At 43.7% G+C, this 22,052-nt stretch overlaps 1 protein-coding gene across 1 annotated transcript in view; it reads right to left on the bottom strand.

Moving 5' to 3' along the window:
• Positions 1-3,183: 3,183 nt before the first annotated feature.
• The window catches only part of LOC124552505 (uncharacterized protein TP_0369-like), a 222,410-nt gene continuing 203,541 nt past the window's right edge, over positions 3,184-22,052 (bottom strand). The window contains exons 11-12 of the mRNA XM_047126791.1: positions 9,824-10,009; positions 3,184-3,743 (exon numbers count right to left, since the gene is read on the bottom strand). Coding sequence (XP_046982747.1) covers positions 3,514-3,743; positions 9,824-10,009 — 416 coding nt within the window. The 3' untranslated portion in view covers positions 3,184-3,513. The remainder of the gene's footprint in view (positions 3,744-9,823; positions 10,010-22,052) is intronic.

Raw genomic sequence — 22,052 nt, 5'->3', positions numbered from 1 at the left:
TTAGGCCCACGAAAACGCGTACAAGAATACCGGAAGTAATGGGAACGACTGTCATTTTTTAGCTATTTATATCGAATGCAGGACAGTACAGTAACCAAAGAGATCGTCAAATATTTCTGGGATAAAAAGTCAGCGAATTGGAATCACGAAATAAAAAACGGTTTAAAAAATAATATAAAAGCCGAGAAGTGTTCAGGGAAAAAGTATTGAGTGTGGAAGGACTGAATGGTAGGAGAGTGCAAGAAACTGCTCTGAAGTGGCCAGAAAGCGGGAAGGAAAAACATAGTCTACAGATGAAACAGTACTGGAAGACAACAAATGAACAACGAACAAGTAATTTAAATTGGCACGTGGTCCTTAGCTGGCCCATCCGAGATCAAAACAAAGTAAGAACTATATTGACGAGGAATGAAGTTCATGGAATGGTCTTGGAAGGAGAAAGAACAGGATAGTGGGGCATTTGCTGTGGCATCCAGGAAGGCAGTCCAGACTTCACGCTCGCTTTGCAGACTGTATCCGGGGTTCATACCCTCCTTTCGAAGAGTCCTGCAGTACTAACGGAAGTACTTTTTCATTAACACGATTATAGAAACTATAATTATCAAGGGTCCAGCCATAGAGCCCAGTGGTAATTCAAGCTCTGGCCAAAAAATCTGACACAGCAGAAAGTATTTTGTCCTAACTTTTTTATTTTGACCGAAAATATGAAAATTACAGCCATAGAACCCTGAAACAATTGAGACTGTTCCCCCCACGCCTGGCGCTATTGAGAGAGCATTCATCATTCGTCCTTAACTCGATTAGCTAGACAGAAACCAGCAATGGACGACCTCCATCGTAGCACTATTTATTACCAGGATACGTGGCACTCCAAAAACTATGATTCAAATTCGATCATGCATCTGTACATATTCAAAGAACCAGCTTTTAAACCAGGCTATCAGGCCCTTTGTTAGCTTACGTGCTCTGTGGTATCGGAGGAGGTGTGCCATTGTGCCCTACAGGAGTAGCGACACATGACGCTTTCTAAAGTAATAACAGTCCCCCAGAAACAGAGTTCTGTGATAGTTCAGTTCGTTACCATGGTACCTGGTTTTTAAGAAATTAATGAGTGTTAAATTGATTATGCTCATTTAGACTGAAAATGTAAGTGGTTGGTGTATAGAGCCCCATAGTAGCTGAGGCTGGAACCAGATTATCTGACAAGTTATATTTGCTTCATGTAGATAAACTAAACACAGCAGTGGTCGAGACATAATGCCCTGTAGTTGCATCATACTGCCCTTCAGCAATCCTGGTTGTTGTCAAGACATCTGACACTAATGAAACAATGAATCCCTAACTCTGTTATCTGGATTGAAAAGTGCCATGGTATTGAGTTGGAGCCCAATAGTAGTTCCAATAGTTAAAAGGCACTTAAACTGACTACAGTCATAGAGTTGAAAATAAAATGGTGTTCGTGGTAACTGAGGTTGTAGCGAGACCACATCTTTAGTTGTTACGCAGACAGAAGATAAGAAGGCTTTGGAGACAGATTCTGCTAGCAGCTGAAGTGTGGTACAGGTCCCTACAGTAGTAGGACAACCGGAATTTCCGAAACCGTTGGTCATGGATTTGATTATGCAAACTGAAATAGCAATGGCCTTGAGATGGAGTCCTGTGGTACTTCAGTTTGTCTCCAGCACTTCGGAAGGTAATGATCCTTAAATCGATTTTGCTCATCAGAGTTGAGAATAAAAATGTATCACAGAGCTCCATGGCATCTTGGGGATACCTGACATCTGACTTCAGGTTAGTTACACCGATTGAAGATGGCAGCGGTCTATAAATAGCATCCTGTAGTAGTTCAGCCGCGTTGGTGTGTCCTATGGCACTCCTGGTTATAGAAAGGGTACTTGGCACTTTTTAAACCACTGCCACACAGCTCCATTATCTAGGCTGGAAATGCAGTGGTCTGGAGTTGGAGCCCTGTGGTAGTTCTGCTTGTCGAAAGAGATTTTAGACGACAACGACCCTTAAATCGACTGCGTTTATACGAGATGAAAAGAAAAATGGTCCAGACAAAGAGCTCCATGGTAATTTAGATTGCAGCTAGGCTACCTACCGCTTTATCTTTAGTTGTCATGCTAAGAGAAGATAACAGGAGTTAAGAGATAATGCCATATAGCAGTCCAAATGGGTCACAGCTCCCTTGTAGCGGCCTAGGTTGCCGCTAGGACACCTGCCACTTCTGAAACCATTGATCATGTGGACTGAAAATGACAGTGGTCTTGAGTTGAGACTCTGTGGTAGTTCAGTCCGCCATTAGGATACCTGGCATTTCAAAAGGTAACAATAAATCGACTGTGTTCGTAGGAGCTGAGAATAAAAATGGGTAGGACTTGGGGACCGATGGTAGCGCAGGATCTCAAATTAAACCCCTTTCAGCCATCTAGTTTCCAAAGTTATTTTATTTGGCTACTAGTTTCGGAGATTTACTACACCATCTTCAGGCCCCTGAAAAACATGTGGGAAGATTCCATCCCGTTTCTGATCAAAATAGGGGCCAGCAATACTGGTATTAGTAGATTTATGCTTGCTATAGCGATCATTTCAACCATCATCTGTCGGCAATTGCAGATGACGGTTGAAGGTATCGCCATAGCAAGCAAAATCTGCTGGCCCGTTTTGATCAGAACTGAGATGGAATCTTCCTACAAGTCGGTCAGGGACCTGAAGATAGCGTAGTAAATTGCCGAAACTGGTAGCCAAATAAAATAAGTTTGAAAACTAGATGACTGAACGGTGCTTGAACTGACATCCTGTATCGAATAGCTGAGTCCCACAACCATCACTCAAAAAGTGGACATACAGAGACTTGATGGTATCTCAAGTTGTAGCCAGCCTACCCGCCATCTGCCTTTAGGTCAGTTATACAGACTGAAGAGAAGTGTCCTGTGGTGGTTGTGGTGCTCCAGTGGGTCTCAAAGCACTCCCAGCTGTTTGAGGAACTCTTGGCGCTCGGTAAAGCATTGTACTCCACCTCGATTATCTAGACTGGAAATGCAGTGGTCTGGAGTTGGAGCCCTGTGGTGGTTCTGGTAATCAAAAGACATTTTAGACGGCAGCGATCTTTAAAGGGAACATGAATATAAGAGGAGAAAAGAAAAATGGTCCACACATAGAGCCCTGTGGTAACTGCAATTAGGCCAACTGTCACTTTTTATTTAGTTGTTACAGCAACACAAGACAACAGGGTTCAGTGATAGTGCCATGTAGTAGTTCAGGTGGGCCACAGCTACCTGTAGCAGCCCAGGTTGTTGCTAAGACATCGACACTTCTGAAACTATTGATCACGTAGACTGAAAATGACAGTGGTCTTGAGTTGGGACCATGTGGTGGTTCAGTTTGGTACCAGGATATGGCGCACTCCAGAAGGTAATCCATTACACTGGAATGGACCGGGAACACGCGTGGTATTGGCCAGTTGTAACAGGGCCAGCCGTGTCCTTCATCCCACAGGCTGGAGACCGACTAGTGGCAGGCGGGGGGCGGCCTCTGCCAGCACGCGGGCAGCTCCTCGTACACGTGCTGCAGCTCCTGGGGGTGGGGCGGCAGCGGCAGCGGCGCCGGGGGCGGCGTCGTGCACATGTGGTGCAGCTGCAGCCCGCCCACGCCCAGGCTGAGGGCGGCGTCGCGGCGCAGCGTGCCGGCCGCCGACTGCGGGGGCGGCGGCACGTCGTACGTCGCCGCCTGCATCGGATCTGCAACAAGAGGCAGCGCTGCGGTTAGCTTGTGGCTAGCGCCGGAATAAGCCAGTGACGCTAAAGGCTTGCCGCCCACTGACGTCGGAATGACGTGTGACTTGATGCGACCGCAGAAGTCGATAGCAGTCGACCAGCAAGCTGCGAGTGACACGACCATCTCCCTCATGTGTATGGACTGTCGGAAATATCGACATATTCGGAAACAAATAACCAAATACACTGAGGTGACATAACTCATGTCATACCGTTATGCATCTACGTACATACTCCGCAATCCACCACACAGTGCGTGGCGGAGGGTACCTCGTACCACAAGTAGCATCTTCCCTCCCTGTTCCACTCCCAAACAGAACGAGGGAAAAATGACTGCCTATATGCCTCTGTACGAGCCCTAATCTCTCTTATTTTTGGGGTCTTTCCGCGAAATGTAAGTTGGCGGCAGTAAAATTGTACTGCAGTCAGCCTCAAATGCTGGTCCTCTAAATTTCCTCAGTAGCGATTCACCAAAAGAACGCCTCCTTTCCTCTAGAGACTGCCACCCGAGTTCCTGAAGCATTTCCGTAGCACTCGCGTGATGATCAAACCTACCAGTAACAAATCTAGCAGCCCGCCTCTGAATTGCTTCTATGTCCTCCCCCAATCCGACCTTATAGGGATCCCAAACGCTCGAGTAGTACTCAAGAATAGGTCGTATTAGTGTTTTATAAGCGGTCTCCTTTACAGATGAACCACATCTTCCCAAAATTCTACCAATGAACCGAAGACGACTATCCGCCTTCCCCACAACTGCCATTACATGCTTGTCCCACTTCATATCGCTCTGCAATGTTACGCCCAAATATTTAATCGACGTGACTGTGTCAAGCGCTACACTGCTAATGGAGTATTCAAACATTACAGGATTCTTTTTCCTATTCATCTGCATTAATTTACATTTATCTATATTTAGAGTTAGCTGCCATTCTTTACACCAATCACAAATCGTGTCCAAGTCATCTTGTATCCTCCTACAGTCACTCAACGACGACACCTTCCCGTACACCACAGCATCATCAGCAAATAGCCGCACATTGCTATCCACCCTGTCCAAAACATCATTTATGTATCTAGAATGACATTTTCACTCTGCAGCGGAGTGTGCGCTGATACGAAACTTCCTGGCAGATTAAAACTGTGTGCCGGACCGAGACTCGAACTCGGGACCTTTGCCTTTCGCGGGCAAGTGCTCTACCAACTGAGCTACGCAAGCACGACTCACGCCCCGTCCTCACAGCTTTACTTCTGCCAGTACCTCGTCTCCTACCTTCCAAACTTTACAGAATCTCTCCTGCGAACGTTGCAGAACTAGCACTCCTGAAAGAAAGGATACTGCGGAGACATGGCTTAGTCACAGCCTAGGGGATGTTTCCAGAATGAGATTTTGCCCGAGAAGGGCAAAGGTCCCGAGTTCGAGTCTCGGTCCGGCACACAGTTTTAATCTGCCAGGAAGTTTCATATCAGCGCACACTCCGCTGCAGAGTGAAAATCTCATTCTGGAAACATCCCCTAGGCTGTGGCTAAGCCATGTCTCCGCAATATCCTTTCTTTCAGGAGTGCTAGTTCTGCAAGTTTCGCAGGACAGCTTCTGTTAAGTTTGGAAGGTAGGAGACGAGGTACTGGCAGAAGTAAATCTGTGAGGACGGGGCGTGAGTCATGCTTGGATAGCTCAGTTGGTAGAGCACTTGCCTGCGAAAGGCAAAGGTCCCGACTTCGAGTCTCGGTCCGGCACACAGTTTTAATCTGCCAGGAAGTTTCATCATTTATGTAGATAGAAAACAACAGTTGACCTACCACACTTCCCTTGGACACTCCAGATGATACCCTCACCTCCGATGAACACTCACCATCGAGGACAACGTTCTGGGTTCTATTACTTAAGAAGTCTTCGAGCCACTCACGTACTTGGCAACCAATCCCATATGCTCGTACCTTAGTTAGGAGTCTGCAGTGGGGCACCGAGTCAAACGCTTTCCGGAAGTCAAGGAATATGGCATCCGTCTGATACCCTTCATCGATGGTTCGCAAGATATCATGTGAGAAAAGGGCGAGTTGCGTTTCGCAGGAGTGATGCTCTCTAAAGTGGTGCTGATGCATGGACAACAACTTCTCTGATTCAAGGGAATTCATTATATTCGAACTGAGAATATGTTCGAGAATCCTGCAACAAACCGATGTTAAGGATATTGGTCTGTAATTTTGAGGATCCGTCCTTCTACTCTTCTTATATACAGGCGTCACCTGCGATTTTTTCCAGTCGCTCGGGACTTTACGTTGTGCAAGAGATTCGCGATAAATGCAAGCTAAGCAAGGAGCCAATGCAGTAGAGTACTCTCTGTAAAACCGAATTGGAATCGCATCAGGACCTGGCACGTATACAGATGGCGGTAGTACCGCGTACACGACGTACAAAAGGGTAGCGAGTTGAAGAAGCTGTCATTTGTACTCAGCTGATCCACGTGAAAAGGTTTTCGAAGTGATTATGGCCGCTAGACGGTAACTGACAGACTTCGAAAGCGGAATGGTAGTAGGATCTAGCGCATGGGACATTTCCTTTCGGGTATCGTTAGGGAACTCAATATTTCGAGATCCACAGTATGAAGAGTGTCTCGAGAAACGAAATTTCAGGCATTACCTCTCACCATGGACAGTGCACATGGCCAATGGCCTTCACTTAACGACTGAGAGCAGCGTCGTTTACGCAGAGTTCTCAGTGCTTGCACACAAGCAACACTGCGTGAAATAACTGCAGAAGTCAATGTGGGACGAACGACGAACGTATCTGTTGAATGTGAATGTCGTGTGACGAGGGCCTCCTCTCGGGTAGACCGTTCGCCTGGTGCAAGTCTTTCGATCTGACGCCACTTCGGCGACTTGCGCGTCGATGGGGATGAAATGATGATCATTAGGACAACACAACACCCTGTCCCTGAGCGGAGAAAATTTCCGATCCAGCCGGGAATCGAACCCGGGCCCTTAGGATTGACATTCTGTCGCGCTGACCACTCAGCTACCAGCGGCGGACAACGTATCTGTTAGGGCAGTACGGTGAAATTGGGAGTTAATCGTCTCTAGCAGCAGACGACCGACGCGAGTGCCTTTGCTAACAGCACGACATCGCTTGCAGCTCCTCTCCCGGGCCACAACCATAACGGTTGGGCCACAGACGACTGGAAAACGTGGTCTGGTCACACGAGTCGGGACTTCAGTTCGTAAGAGCTGACGTTAGGGTTCGAGTGAAACGCAGACCCAGCGAAGCCATGGACCCAAGTTGTAAACGAGGCACTGTGCAACCTGGTGGTGGCTCCATAAAGGTGTGGGCTGTGTTTACATGGAATGGACTGTGACCTCTGGTCCAACTGAACAGAACATTGACTGGAGATATTTATGGTCGGTTACTTGGAAACCGTTTACAGCCACTCGTGGATTTCAAGTTCCCAAACAACGACGGATTTTATATGGATGAGAATGCATTTCACTGGGCCATAATTGTTCGTGATTGGTTTGAAGAACATTATACACAATTCGAGTGGATCATTTGGCCAGCCATATCGTCCGACGTGAATTTCATTTATGGGACAGTCTCGAGGCCATTTTGTGCACATGATTCTGTACCGGGAAACCTTAGCAGTTGTGGACGGCTGTAGAGGCAGCATGGCCCAATATTTCTGCACGAGACTTGCAACGACTTGTTGAGTCCCTGCCACGTCCATTTGCTCCACTGCGCAGTCCACAAGCCTATGTGACACGACATTAGGAGGTATCCCGTGACGTTTTGTCACCTCAGTGCGTTTGTGACAAGCAAGGAAACAAATGTCATTCCTGCTTGTTTCACTCACAGCAATTTAATTTTTCGTTTTTCTAATCACACTGAAGCCACAAAATCGAACATACTCCTGAGATATAGCGTTCTTATATGGAAACAACCGGGTGATAAAAAAGTCAGTATACATTTGAAAACTTAATCAACCACGGAATAATGTAAATAGAGAGGTAAAAATTGACACACATGCTTGGAATAACATGGGGTTTTATTAGAACAAAAAAAAAAAAAAAGTTCACTAAATGTCCGACAGATCTCTTGCGCGCCTCGTTTGGTGATGATCGTGTGCTCAGCCGCCACTTTCGTCACGCTTGGCCTCCCAGGTCCACAGACCTCAGTCCGTGCGATTATTGGCTTTGGGGTTACCTGAAGTCGCAAGTGTATCGTGATCGACCGACATCTCTAGGGATGCTGAAAGACAACATCCGACGCCAATGCCTCACCATAACTCCGGACATGCTTTACAGTGCTGTTCACAACATTATTCCTCGACTACAGCTATTGTTGAGGAATGATGGTGGACATATTGAGCATTACCAATAAAGAACATCATCTTTGCTTTGTCTTACTCTGTTATCCTAATTATTGATATTCTGATCAGATGAAGCGCCATCTGTCGGATATGTTTTGAGTTTTTGTATTTTTTTGGTTCTAATAAAACGCCATGTCATTCCAAGCATGTGTGTCAATTTCTACCTCTCTATCTACATTATTCCGTGATTTATTCAGTTTTCAAATTTATACTGACTTTTTGATCACCCGGTACATCGAACATTGCAGAATATATTTCTGTTACGTTAATAAGAGAGTCCCAGAATCTGTTACAAACGCGGATAGAAAAAAAAGGAATGTTAGAACTTAGCATAACATGAGTCTACAGCCTTGAGCTCCGTAATCCACGTCTCTAGCCGATTGCCAAATATCACTTTCTACAAAAGTATCATTTATTCTAAGGTGTTCTCGAAGGCTAGTTATGGCGCCATTCTTATAGAGTCGTTCGTCGTAACGCAAAGTTTCGGAAGAATCTGTGATTGATTATCCTAGCATCGTATACCTCGGGTGAGATGATGGAGAAGATATGGAAAATGCACTGTGAACAATGTCCATGAAACGTACGTCGAAGGGGCAAAATATTATCACCAAATGCTTAACGGTAAATCGCGTTTTTTTTCTTTTTTTTTTTTAGGAGACCAATTTCAGTGAATAAAATATTTCAGGGTAGAGTCTGACACACAAAATACTATGTGACAGGATGAATATAGTTTCATTTAATTTGATTATTCAGTATTTTAGGTTTGTTGTCATATGGCAACAAAGTGAATATATTATGCTATTATTGATCGTTCAGTTACAAAGACATGGAAATAGTCTGTTATATCATTAAGCATAATTTTACATACTTTAAAATGTAATTAGATGTGACAGAAGTTCCAGAAATAATTTACTCTTCCAGCTGTTTTCCGGTGTATTTACGTAATTCCGACCTTCAGCAACGATAATCGATTTTGAAGTGTTCCTGCCAACATAAAGCCGCTAAACACAGGCTAGCTCGATGCAGTCAGACTGTGTGTATTGCCAGGCAGCAGCATCGTGCATATACGAGTGTTTTCCTTAAAATTGTACGTTAATTTACGGTTCGTTGGCAAATAACACCGTGACATAGAATGTTAATAGCGTGTTGTTCCGCTTTTGAAACAGCAGTGATTAGGCGTGGCGTGGATTCCACAAGTCCTCTGAAGGCTCTGGAGGTATACGGCAAGGATCAAGCAGTTCCCGAAAATTACGGGCCGGTGCTTTCTGGACACGGAGTTGGCACCCGATAGCATCCCACGCGGGTACAATCGGATTTAGGTTACGTGAATTTGGTGGCCCACTTGGATGGGTGACCATCCATTCTAACTAGCACTGTTGGCAAACTGAGGAGCTGTTTGATTGAGAACTAGCAGTTTCGGTCTCGTAAACCGACATACCGCCGAGAGAGCGATGTGCTGACCACATGCCCCTCCATATCTGCCTCCAGTGGTGCTGGTGGGCTGAGGACCACACGGCGGCCGGTCGGTACCGTTGAGCCTTCACGGCCTGTTCGGACGGAGTTTTAGTTTTACAATTTGGTGGCCAAGATATCGACTTGAGTTCAGTATCACGTTTTTGAAACCACTGTAGCACGGTTCTGACGCGTGTCTTCTCGGTGACTGTGGGGTGTGGCAGCTTGACTTACCGATGAAGGAGGAGGTCCTGGGCGAGCAGAGGGCGTGGGAGGGGCTGAGCACCGCCGCCAGCAGGAGGCCCTGGCCGCCCATACCGCCCCCGCCGCCCCCGGAGCGCGCTTCCACCCCCGCCGCCTCCGCGCCCGCCGCTCCCGAAGGCTGCACGAAGACGGGGCTCAGGAAGACCGGCGCCGCCACTGTGGACATACGACGGACTATCATGTTTCTGGATTTCTGCAGAGGAATGCCAGCCCATTCTTCCTGAGCGCCAAAACCAGAGAGGGAATACTCTGTTCATCACAAGAATAAACCTGGTGTAAACATTACGCCATGTATTCTTCCGCGTTTGCTTGAATCTCATTCGATTTCGTTTCAAGTGGCGCGGAAGCCAAAATGTGACCAGTACAGTCATGTACTATCATAAGGATACGCTTTACGCTGTGTTAAACGCACGTAGACTGTGCGATGACGCCGGCACATTAAACTTGGACAGCACTGGTCAACCAGCGGTCCAATTAGCCTACAATGATGTGAGCAGTTGCAGTTCAGTAGTAAAAAGAGACGGGCAAAGAAACAGTACAGCTTCGAATGTCACTTAATTTTTAAAAAGAATCAAATAATATTCAGGAAAACCCCAGCACTGACGCACGCTTCTTAGGTGACGAGACGGAAAGCACAAAATGCTAACAGACCTGTTATTTCTCGGGACAAATCGCTTAGCCTGGCTCCAGGTCAGTTCCGTTGGGTTCACATTGTAATGGTACAGCGGCAAAAGTAAAAATGCAGCATTTGTATGCAGTGCTTGATGCTGTGAAAATGATTGTTTTCTGTGTTTCTACGACACTCATCTACATCCGTGCTATAAAACACTGAACATAGTTCAAATAAAGAGTATTTGGTTTTGCATTTTTGCCTTAAAATGAAATTGTTATTTTTTCTAAATTTAAGGAATCTTTATTAACAGTCATTCAGAAAATGTCGCTAGTTAAGAATTTATCTTTGAAATGAAAACAGGAATTTCGCGTGCAGTATGTAATTAGAAAGAAGAAGACGTGCGTTATTAATTAAAAATAATGATGAATTTTACAATTACGAGATGCAGGTATTCCAATTTGAACGAGGAAAATAAATGACTTCCACGAGACTTGAATCCGTGAACCATGACTTGCAGTGAACAATCAATCTGCTACACTACTGGTGGCGCTATACATAAAATGTAAATATGAAATTTGACTATATCCAATACATTCATAAAGGCGAAGGGTGGACACATCCGATATTAAGGTCCACTCATAGATATCCGGATACATTTGTTACAGCAAAAATTCCCCCAAACAAATATAACACCTGTAAATAATGTTGCACTAAATACAATGATGTTACTTCCAACCACAGAGAATGAAGTCAATAAAACTGTTCAAAAACTAAAACACAAAAGGTCAGTAGGCTTAGATGAAGTACCAATGAGTGAACTGAAACAATGCATAGGGATTACAAAAGGCCGCTTACAAAGATAATAAATGAATCCTTCACGTCAGGGACATTTCTAGAGCAGTTAAAAAAGGCAAGAGTTGTACCTTTGCTTAAGAACGGTAATGCAGAAGACGTAGAAAATTACCGGCCCTGCTGTCACCATTCTCAAAAATAATAGAAGCAATTACGAAAGACACATTAATGAATTACCTGAATAAATACAATCTTTTAAGCGAATCGCAGTTTGGTTTCCGAAGGTGCAAAAATACGGAGTCAGCCATAGTAGAATTAACAAAACTTGTACTTGATACTCTTGATAAAGAAGAGTGTGTCACAGGCATATTTCTGGACCTTTCTAAGGCGTTTGATACAGTCGACCACAAGATTCTATTAAATAAAGTAGAAGCATTAGGAATAAGAGGGGTAGCTAATGACTGGTTTCGATCATACGTGACAGGGTACAAAGAGCAGCATACTTCAAATACATCTAAGCATTTAGTAAAACACTTATCAAAACCAAAATACATTAATATAGGGGCCCGCAAGGTAGCATATTAGGACCAATACTATTCCTGACATACATCAATGACGACTTCCCTAGTAGCGTTACTCTTCGATGATGGCAGCAATATTATAGTCACTGAGAAAACAAGAGAACTCCTTGCAGAGAAAGAAAATGAAACTCTTAAGGAAGTATATGATTGGCCAATAAGCAATAAAGTGACACTGAACATAAGGAAAACTAATGCCATGAATTTCAGTTTGAAGAGGAAAGATGACAATGTTAAGTTAAATGTAGATGGCACCTCTACAGACTGTGTAACAAATGCAAAATTTCTAGGAATGAATACTTATTCTCAGTTGAAGTGGTGTGAACACACAAAGGTACTTGCAAACAGAATGTCATCAGCATGTTATGCCCTTAGAATCCTATCATCAGTGTGTAACATTCAGTGTCTTTTAGTTACATATTATTCATGTGTACACTCAGTCCTTAGCCATGGCATTCTTTCTTGGAGAACAAATGCACAAAATATGAACACAATTTTCAAACTCCAGAAAAGAGCCATAAGTATAATAATCAAAAATACTAGTCGAGCTCATTGCAAAATCCTGTTCAAAACACTGGGGTTTTAACTGCTCCATGTGAATACATTTACCAGTCAGTTGTACACATCAAAAATAACATTGGTAATTACTGCACAAACAGCCCTGTCCATGACCATACAACAAGAGATAGACTCAACTTACATTTACCAAGAAAAAATGAACATAAAACTCAAAACAGCATCTTCTACCAAGGAATAAAACTGTACAATAAATTACCGAAAGAGATTAAAGATTTTGCAAAAGTACACTTATTTCAAAAGGCGGGTAAAATGTACCTGTCATGTAATACATTTTATACATTGAAGGATTACTTAGCTAAAACAGAGTAGGAGTTTGATAAAAAAAGTGTTATACAAATAAATAATAATAATAATAATAATGGTTATAAAATATCCAACATTCCACATAACACCTTCACTTTACGTTTTTTTCTTTCTTCTTTCCTTTCTAGAAATACTTACCCCCAAGCTATGCATAGCACGATACTAACACCTCTTCCTCTTTCTGAGCTCAACATCTCACTCATTATGGAGGGGTGTTGGCTCAGTTTTTCAGGATAGCAAATGGGAAGTTGCAGTACAGAAAATGGCCCAGAGATCACCAGTGTGTGTGTGTGTGTGTCTGTGTGTGTGTGTGTGTGTGTGTGTGTGTGTGTGTGTGTGTGTGTGTGTGTACGAATTAGCTTATTTTAAATTGAACTAAATTTGTAAATACTTTGACATGTCCTATATCCTTGCAAAAACAGATCTACGGATGAATAAAGCTACTACTACTACTACAGTCCCCTTGGAGAACTCTGTAAATTTATGAAAAGCATTAAGGACAGCCTATTTATCGACACTTTTTAACCGTGTTCCACACGCGTGTTTCACAATGGAACAGTAAGTTTCCTCAGCCATTTTCATACTGCATATTAACAGCGCGACAATCAGGGACCAACAGTGCAGAGGCGGTGACTATACACGATTTTTGAAATAAAAACTACATAGCCAAAGCGTGATAAAGAAATACGTTGATGGGGATTAATACATTTGAATATCTTTAAAGTTTCATTTAATGTAACGTAGTAGTTATACAGGGTGTGCATAAAGTCCGGGAACATTTTCAATTATTTATTGCATAAGAACTAAATATTGTACAGATGTTATACATATTACATTTTGAAGAGAAACTCTGAAAGTGTTTCTTACAAACATTCGATATGCGAACCATGAGTCACCCGGCAGACGTGAATACGGTAATCGAATTCTTGCCATACCCGTCCCAGCATGGCATCGTAGACTGTGGCAGTCGCTTCCCGTGTTCTCTACCGGAGCTCTGCTACATCACGTGGTAGAGGCGGTACACACACCAGATCTTTAATGTATCCCCACAGAAAAAAAGTCACACGAAGTGAGATCTGGTGATCGCGGAGGCCATTTCATGAGACAGCTGCCCCTTCTGTAGCACGGCCGACCTGTCGATGCGGCAGCTCCGTGTTCAGGTACCCACGAACTTCACGATAAAAATGGGGTGGAGCTTCATCCTGCTGAAAGATGAACGGAGAGTCCGACTGCATTTGAGGCATCAGCCATGTCCAAGTAGGAATAGCCATTGACAGAGCTCTCGGCAAAGAAGAATGGCTCGCACAGTTTTCGACGTGACAAGGTACAAAAAACATTAACCTTTGGGGAATCACGCTCAAATTCAGTGCATTCGTGTGGATGCTTTGTACCCCAGATTCGACAATTATGCCTGCTTACTTTCCCATTAATGTGAGAAATGGCTAAAAATTAAGCGATCAACAATGCTATCCATATCCTCATTCAATTGTTGCAACAGCGAACGAAACTCGAAACGCTTGTCTTTGTCGTCATTGAGCTTCTGCACTAGCTTCAATTTGAATGGTGTTACAGACAGCTTCTGTCGCAGGATTTTCCACACTGTCGTTGGAGCCATTTCGAGTTCACGGGATGCAGGGCGCACCGATTTCTTTGGACGCATTATGAATGTCTCTCGTACACGTTCCACATTCGCTTCACTCAAACTGGGATGTCCGCTTCTCTTTGCCGGGCACAAGCAACCCATCGTAATGAATTTGATGTGCCAGTGGTAAATGGCCTCCCTTGTTTGTGGCTTCTTACCGTACTTGGTTCTAAACATCCGTTGAACAGCTGTAGCACACTTGTTTTTGTCGAACTCCGACACACAGAAAACTCGCTCCGCACCTAAACTCTCCATGTTTGCGACTAGCGGTGACTATCGGCAAATTACCAAACTACGCTGTGGTGGAATAAATGGAAAGAAACCTTCAGGGCTTGTCTTCAAAATGACATATGTATGATATCTGTACAATGTTTGGTTCTTGTGCAATAAATAATTGAAAGTTTTCGCGGACTTCATGTACATCCTGTATACAGCATACGTAAGCAGAACCTACTTTCAAGAGCGTAACGACACCAGTGTACGTGTGGTACGGCTTCTGACCAATCATCGCGTTTGTGTTTGTTTACATCAGGTTTATTCTTATGATGAACGGAGTATAGCCATTTTAGTCGCTAGGGTGTGGAGCAAAGTCAACTATCCTACGTATCTCAAAGGTGTTCCATTGGGTTTCGGTCAGCTTCTTCCATTTCAGGAACCAATGCCTCAGAGTTGCTGCTTTATGGCAGGGTGCGTTGTCATGCTGATACAATCATCGTCCCCGAACTGTTCCTCTACCATATCCAGTACAAAGTGCTGTAAAAAGTATTCATATTCTTCCCCATTCGGCGTTTTCTTAGGCGCGATGAGTGGGGCCACACCCTAACCACCCCCACACCGTAGCAGCGCTTCCTACATACTACACTCGAAAGGTATGTACATAGGGTAAATAAATTCAAGTTTTGTAAGAAAATATTACATTGAACCAGAGATGATCAAATGTAGCATCGACTGTGTAGTAGCGTCGTTGCTTAAAAACAATCGTGTTACGAGTAATGCGTTAGAGTAACTTCAGATGTATGGAGGACTCCCAAGTGTAAAGTGTTGTAGCTGACGTGTGCTGGATATATACTTACGATTTTTTTTAATTTGCAATATACAATGATGATTGCTAACTGAAAAAGAATCTTAACAGAAGTCTGAAATAATTAACGTAAAGAAAGTTGTTTTGTTACTGATGCAATGCGTGTATTCATAAGTGACGATTGACACAATGTAAAGCATGCACATCCAATGATTTTGTAAAGCTAATTGTTACTGTATAATCAGTTTATTCAGTGTGTTAATTGTGAGCATGATCAATTTACAAAGAGTCAAAATACAAGTCTTAAAGTTAGTGCCATATTGTTATCTACCCGAAGTAAATACCAGCTCCCTGATCCATGTCATTTTTGATTAACTATTTTTCTCTAGAAGTTATCGTCTCAGTCATATTCGATTTAATTAAAATGTATGCTAAGCAACAGCCTTACACCATAGCTGTTTGATAACTATACAATTCAAAGTACCTACAGAGAGCAGTGCGAAGAGCGGTACCACTGCGCAGGTAAAGGTGAGAAATCTTATTATTTTTCACGGATTGAATTCATTAAGCACAGGGACCATTATTTTCAAATTGATCAAGTTTTGTTTTATTACCAGGGCCAATTTGAAATCAATCGTATTGCATCAGATTCAGCTTTTGTGTTACGTAAATGCATGGGTTGTTAGTTTAGTTTAAAGTTATTGACAGTTTACATTCTCACAGCTAAATTTACACTCTCGCAGTCACAGTTCAGTACAGGGCAAAGCGCAGATAAAGCGACGAGACACAATACACGTTCACATGCCATTCCCATTTGAACAGTTGTGTTTCAGACTACTGTCGGTTACGCAATTTCAATAATACACTGAAGCGATAAAGGAACCAGTTTAAGAGTGCGTTTCCAGATACAGAGATATGTAGACAGGCAGAATACGGCGGTTACTGCTGCTACAATGGCAGGTTATCAAGATTTAAGTCAGTTTGAACATGGTCTTATAATCGGCGCCCGAGCGATGGGACACAGCATCTCCGAGGTACCGGTGAAGTGGGGATTTTCCTGTACGACCATTTCACGAGTATACTGTGAATATCAGGAATCCGATAAAACATCAAATCTCCGACATCGCTGCGACCAGAAAAGGATCGTGCAAGAACGGGACGACTGAAGAAATTCGCTCAGAGTGACAGAAATGCAACCCTTCCGCAAATAGCTGTAGATTTCCAGATTCGCAGGAGAGCTTCTGTGAAGTTTGGAAGAAGGGAGACGACGTACTGGCGGAATTGGAGCTGTGAAGACGGGTCGTGAGTCGTGCTTGGATAGCTCAGATGGGAGAGCACTTGCCTGTGAAAGGCAAAGGTCCCGAGTTGGAGTCTCGGTCCGGCATACAGTTTTAATCTGCCAGGAAGTTTCATATGCTGCAGATTTCAATCCTGAGCCATCAACAAGTGTCAGTGTGCGCACCATTAAACGAAACATCATCGATATGGACTTTCGGAGCCGAAGGCCCCCTCGTGTACTCTCGATGACTGCACGACATAAAGCTTTATGCCTCGCCTGGACCTGTCAACAGTGACGCTGGACGTTTGATGAATCGAAACATGTTGCCTGGTTGAACGAGTCTCGTTTCAAATTGTGGACGTGTAAGAGTATGGAGAAAACCTCATGAATCTATGGACCCTGCTCGTTAGCAGGGGACTATTCGAGCAGTAATGGGGTGCCGGCCGCTGTGGCCTGGCGGTTCTAGGCGCTTCAGTCGGGAACCGCGCTGCTGCTACGGTCGCAGGTTCGAATCCTGCCTCGGACATGGATGTTTGTGATGTCCTTATGTTAGTTAGGTTAAAGCAGTTCTAAGTCTAGGGGACTGATGACCTCAGATGTTAAGTCCCATAGTGCTTAGAGCCACTTGTATTTGTAATGGTGTGTGGCGTGTGCAGTTGGAGTGATATGGGATCTGCGATACGTCTTGATACGACTCTGACAGCTGACACGTAAGTAACCATCCTGTCTGATCACCTGCATCCATTAATATCCATTGTGTATTCCGACGGACTTGGGTAGTTGCAGCAGGACAATGCGAAACCTCACACGTCCACAATTGCTACATAGTGGCTCCAGGAAAACTATTGGGAGAAGTTTAAACACTTACGCTGGCCACCAAACTCCCTAGACATGAACATCATTGAGCATATCTGGGATGCCTTGCAACGTGCTGTTCAGAAGAGAAGTCCCTCGAATTCTTACGGATATTACGGAAAGCCCTGCAGGATTCATGGTGTCAGTTCCCTCCAGCACTACTTCAGACATTAGTGAGTTCATGCCATGTCGTGTTGCGGCCCTTCTGCGTGCTAGGGGGCGCCCTACACGGTATTAGGCAGGAGAACCAGTTTCTTTGGCTCTTCAGTGTAACATACCAGTACACCTCCTGTACTTTAAGGTCTGATCAAAAGTGTTCCAGACACTCCTACGTCATGTAGAATTGATACCGGAGACGGATCCGCCGACGTAAAAAGGGGCGGCGAGTATTGGCTTGTCAGTAGAGGAGCAGTAACAGCAGATTGCGTCGTTGAAGAGAGCTTATTGACTTGACTGAACATCACCTGAGTAACAAATCCCAGCAGGCACAATTCTGGGGAGTGGCAACGTAAAGGGCGAACCACAGCTGCAACAAGATCAGGGAGACCTCATGTAAGTGCAGATAGAGACTGTCGACCATTACAGAGGGTGGGTGAAAAAAATTGCCTGAGATAAATGACTTGGATGCTATCACTAATCCAGCTGATACAATGACTGTGCATAGGGAGTTGGAAACAATGGGGTACAATGTTGGAGCAGTTCCTCATGAGCCACACATTTCTGAGAGACGCTGGAGGCGGTGTAAAGAGGGATGCCAATGGACAGCAGATGGCTGGAAACGAGTGCTCTGGATTGCTGAATCACGCTACACCCTGTAGCAATCCGACGGAAGGATTTCAGTTTAGCAATGGCTGAAGAACGTTACGTGTCATCATGTGTAGTGCCAACAGTGTGAAAAATATGCATTTGAAATGAGTCAAACATGAATGTTTCAAATACACTGAAGAGCCAGAGAAGTACACCTGCCTAATATCGTGTAGTACGGAGAAGTGCCGCAACACGACGTGGAATGGACTGGACTAATGTCTGAAGTAGTGCCTTGAATCCAGCAGGGCTGTCCATAAATCCGTAAGAGTACGAAGAGGTGGATATCCCTTCTGAACAGCAGGTTGCAAGGCATCCCAGATATGCCCAATAATGTTCATGTCTGGAGAGTTTAGCGGCCAGCGGAAGTGTTTAAACTCAGAAGGGTGTTCCTGCAGCCACTCTGTACCAATTCTGGGCCTGTGGGGTGTCGTGTTCTCCTGCTGGAATTGCCCAGGTCCGTCGGAATGCACAATGGACATGAATGGCTGCAGGTGATCAGACAGAATGCTTGCGTACGTGTCACCCGTCAGAGTCGTATCTAGACGGACCAGGGCTCCCATATCACTCCAACTGCACACGCCCCACATCATTACAGAGCCTCCACCAGCTTGAATAGTCCCCTGCCGACATGCAGGGTCCATGGATTCATGAGGTTGTCTCCATACTCGTACATTCGCTCGATACAATCCGAAAGGAGACTCCGACCGGGCAACATGTTTCCAGTCACCAACAGCCCAATGTCAGTGTTGACGGGGCCAGGCGAAGCGTAAAGCTTTGTGTCGTGCAGTCATCAAGGGTACACGAGTGGGCCTTCGGCTCCGAAACCCCTTACCGATGAAGTTTCATTGAATGGTTCGCACCCTGACACTTGTTGACGGCCCAGCTTTGGAATCTGTAGCAATTTGTGGAAGGGTTGCACTTCTGTCACGTTGAACGACTCACTTCAGTCGTCGATGGTCCCGTTTTTGCAAGATCTTTTTTCCGGCCGCAGTGACGTCGGAGATTTGATGTTTTACCGGATTCCTGATATGCACGGTACACTCGTGAAATGGTCGCACGGGAAAATCCCCATTTTATCGCTACGTCGGTGGTGCTGTGTCCCATCGCTCGTGCGCCGATTATAACACGACGTTCAAACTCACTTAAATCTTCTGCCATTGTTAACAGCAGCAACCGATCTAACAACTGCGCCAGACACTTATTGTTTTATATAGGCACTGCCGACCGCTGCTCCGTCTTCTGCCTGTCTACATATCTCTGTATTTGAATACGATCTCTGTAGGAATATGTGTGGACAGGCCGTACGCTCCTCGGAATCAGTTACTATTGGTTATCCATCTTAAGCCTACTTCAAGGATAATTACACCAGATGCGTTTGGATTTTATTTATAAAGCATCTTCCGTGGTTATTCTGCAAATAGCATACATGCATTTGCACATATTTGGTTGTTTTAGGTTAAAAACAGCGTTTTGTTATTAAAGTTGGCTTGCAAATTACTTACGGTGTTCTTTTACATTCTCTCTCTCTCTCTCTCTCTCTCTCTCTCTCTCACTCACACACACACACACACACACACACACACACACGCACACACACAAAGTAGTTTCACAGGTTAGCAACACTCACAACGTGAACGAAAACAAACGAACAGACATAAACACTGTTGCTGTGCAGAGTGAGAAACGAGAAACAGTTTACGAAAGTGAAATGTAAATAACGCAGCGCAAGAAGTTCTGTAGAACGGTAAAAACTGCCGAGTCCGTATGTGAATCTAAGTCTTCCGACGTCAACCGCTGCTAGCAAGGAGGGAAGAGGCAGAATATGAAAACAAACACCGTAAGTAATTTGCACACCGACTTCATAAACAAAACGCTGCTTTTAACCTAAGGCAACCAAAAATGTTCAAACGTATGTATCGAATTTGCAGCATAACCATGGAAGGCGCTTTATAAATAAAAGCGAAAGGCTTCTGGTGCAATTCTCTTTAATTAAACAGTATTAAGCTCAAGACGGATAACCAACAGTAACTGATTTTAACAGCTTCTGCGGAAGATGGCCATGCAAACAAAGGTGTCCTCTGCAATTGTTTATGTCTATTCCGCAGCTAAGATGCCTGCAACATCAGTCGCTTTTGTGACCGTTGTGACCACTCTTGAACATTCGCCACAGAAAATCGCTACTTTTGACAATGATCGTGTAACTTTAGACTCTTAAAGCAATCGGTTTTTGTAGGATAAATTTCAAATTCGAAACACAAAATAGCCAAAATACACATTAGTACGAGTTTGCAGTGATAAGTACAGGAGTGCAACCATTTGTGGCAGCTAAAATTACGGTCCCAGTAAAATACGTTTGAGCACTATTTTGAACAGTGTGATAACTGTGTAAATGCAATCTTGGTATAAACTGCTCAGTTTTCATTTTTCAATAAACCCTTATAGGAAATTTCCAGTTATCTATGTACACAGATAAAATATTTGTCTTTGTTTTAGCCATGAAAAGAGACTTACTGAATCTTAACAACAAAATAAGAGACGCCGTCAGAAACCAAAAGCGGATTATGGGTTTACTACACAATTATTCACGTGTCATTATGAAATAACTGAAACGAACAGAACCAGGTAATAATCAACAATATGACACTAACATTCCATGGAGAATTCGTAAAAGGAACCTATTCCACATAGTATGCACTAAATAATTCAGCTTTCACAAAAAAATTCAGTCTGCACAATATCCCCTTCGTTCCAATGTGGACCTATGTTCATGACCTTTTTTTCTCCGTAAATAGGCGTATTTTTCCGCTTGTAGACCGATGGTCCGCGAATGTGGACTTATTTTTAAAAGCAGGCCGCACCACCTCTCAATGTGTATTCGTGTATTAGCTTACAGCTTGTCGTGTGGAGAAAATAATTAATTCTACAAATAAAAAAACTATGTAAATAACTATTGTGCCTAAATATCTGACTGAGAATCGGTGTTTTTTTTCCTACGGTTCGCTAAGTAGTCTCGATGTTGAGAACTAGTTCATATTTGTATGAATTTTGTTCGTTACTATAAAACAACTCATTTCTTGCAGGTCCTCGTACGTGGATGTCAAGTCATAATGCATATTTTCTAATTTCAATTTACTCTTTGATAATGGAATACTGAAACAGCTGTTATTTCTACACTCTACAGAACTGGATGAAATATTAACTGATGAGCAATTAGAAGCTCTTTTTAATGAAAGCAATGTGGGATTATCTTTTACGGTAGATGTCGAATTCACGTCGTCCGCTGAAGATAGTGCTGCTGAGCTTGAAGAAACTAAGCGGTACACAATAAGAACGTTAAGATGTCGTGCCGGTAGCTAGGAGAAGGGGACGTCCTTGTACAGTAACTTCCTCTGACTGTGAAGATGATGATGGTGCAGGAAATGCGAATAAAAACCGAAGAAGTTCTGTGTTGCAACTAATTTCAGAAGTTAAGTTTTAAAATGTTGGCCTGCTACTAAAATTTGTTCAGGCAATGAATGCCTCACAATGTAGGAAACCTGGCAGTTCCAAATTATTACTTGCCACAAGTAATTGTATGATTGTAATTTCCTCGCAGTTATGAAGCTGTTTTAGACCACCAACAAAAACATGAATTGGAAAGCAGGTATTTCAAAAATATTAACTGTACGAATCGTATTTTCTGTGTGCATTAGCATATAAAGTTTACTGCTTCAAATAAAATATATATTGC

Source organism: Schistocerca americana, chromosome 10 (assembly GCF_021461395.2).
Source record: "Schistocerca americana isolate TAMUIC-IGC-003095 chromosome 10, iqSchAmer2.1, whole genome shotgun sequence".
NCBI classification, from domain to species: Eukaryota; Metazoa; Arthropoda; class Insecta; order Orthoptera; family Acrididae; genus Schistocerca; species Schistocerca americana.
The sequence above is the reverse complement of the archived record's forward strand: the minus strand, read 5'-3'. Positions and strand labels throughout refer to the sequence as shown.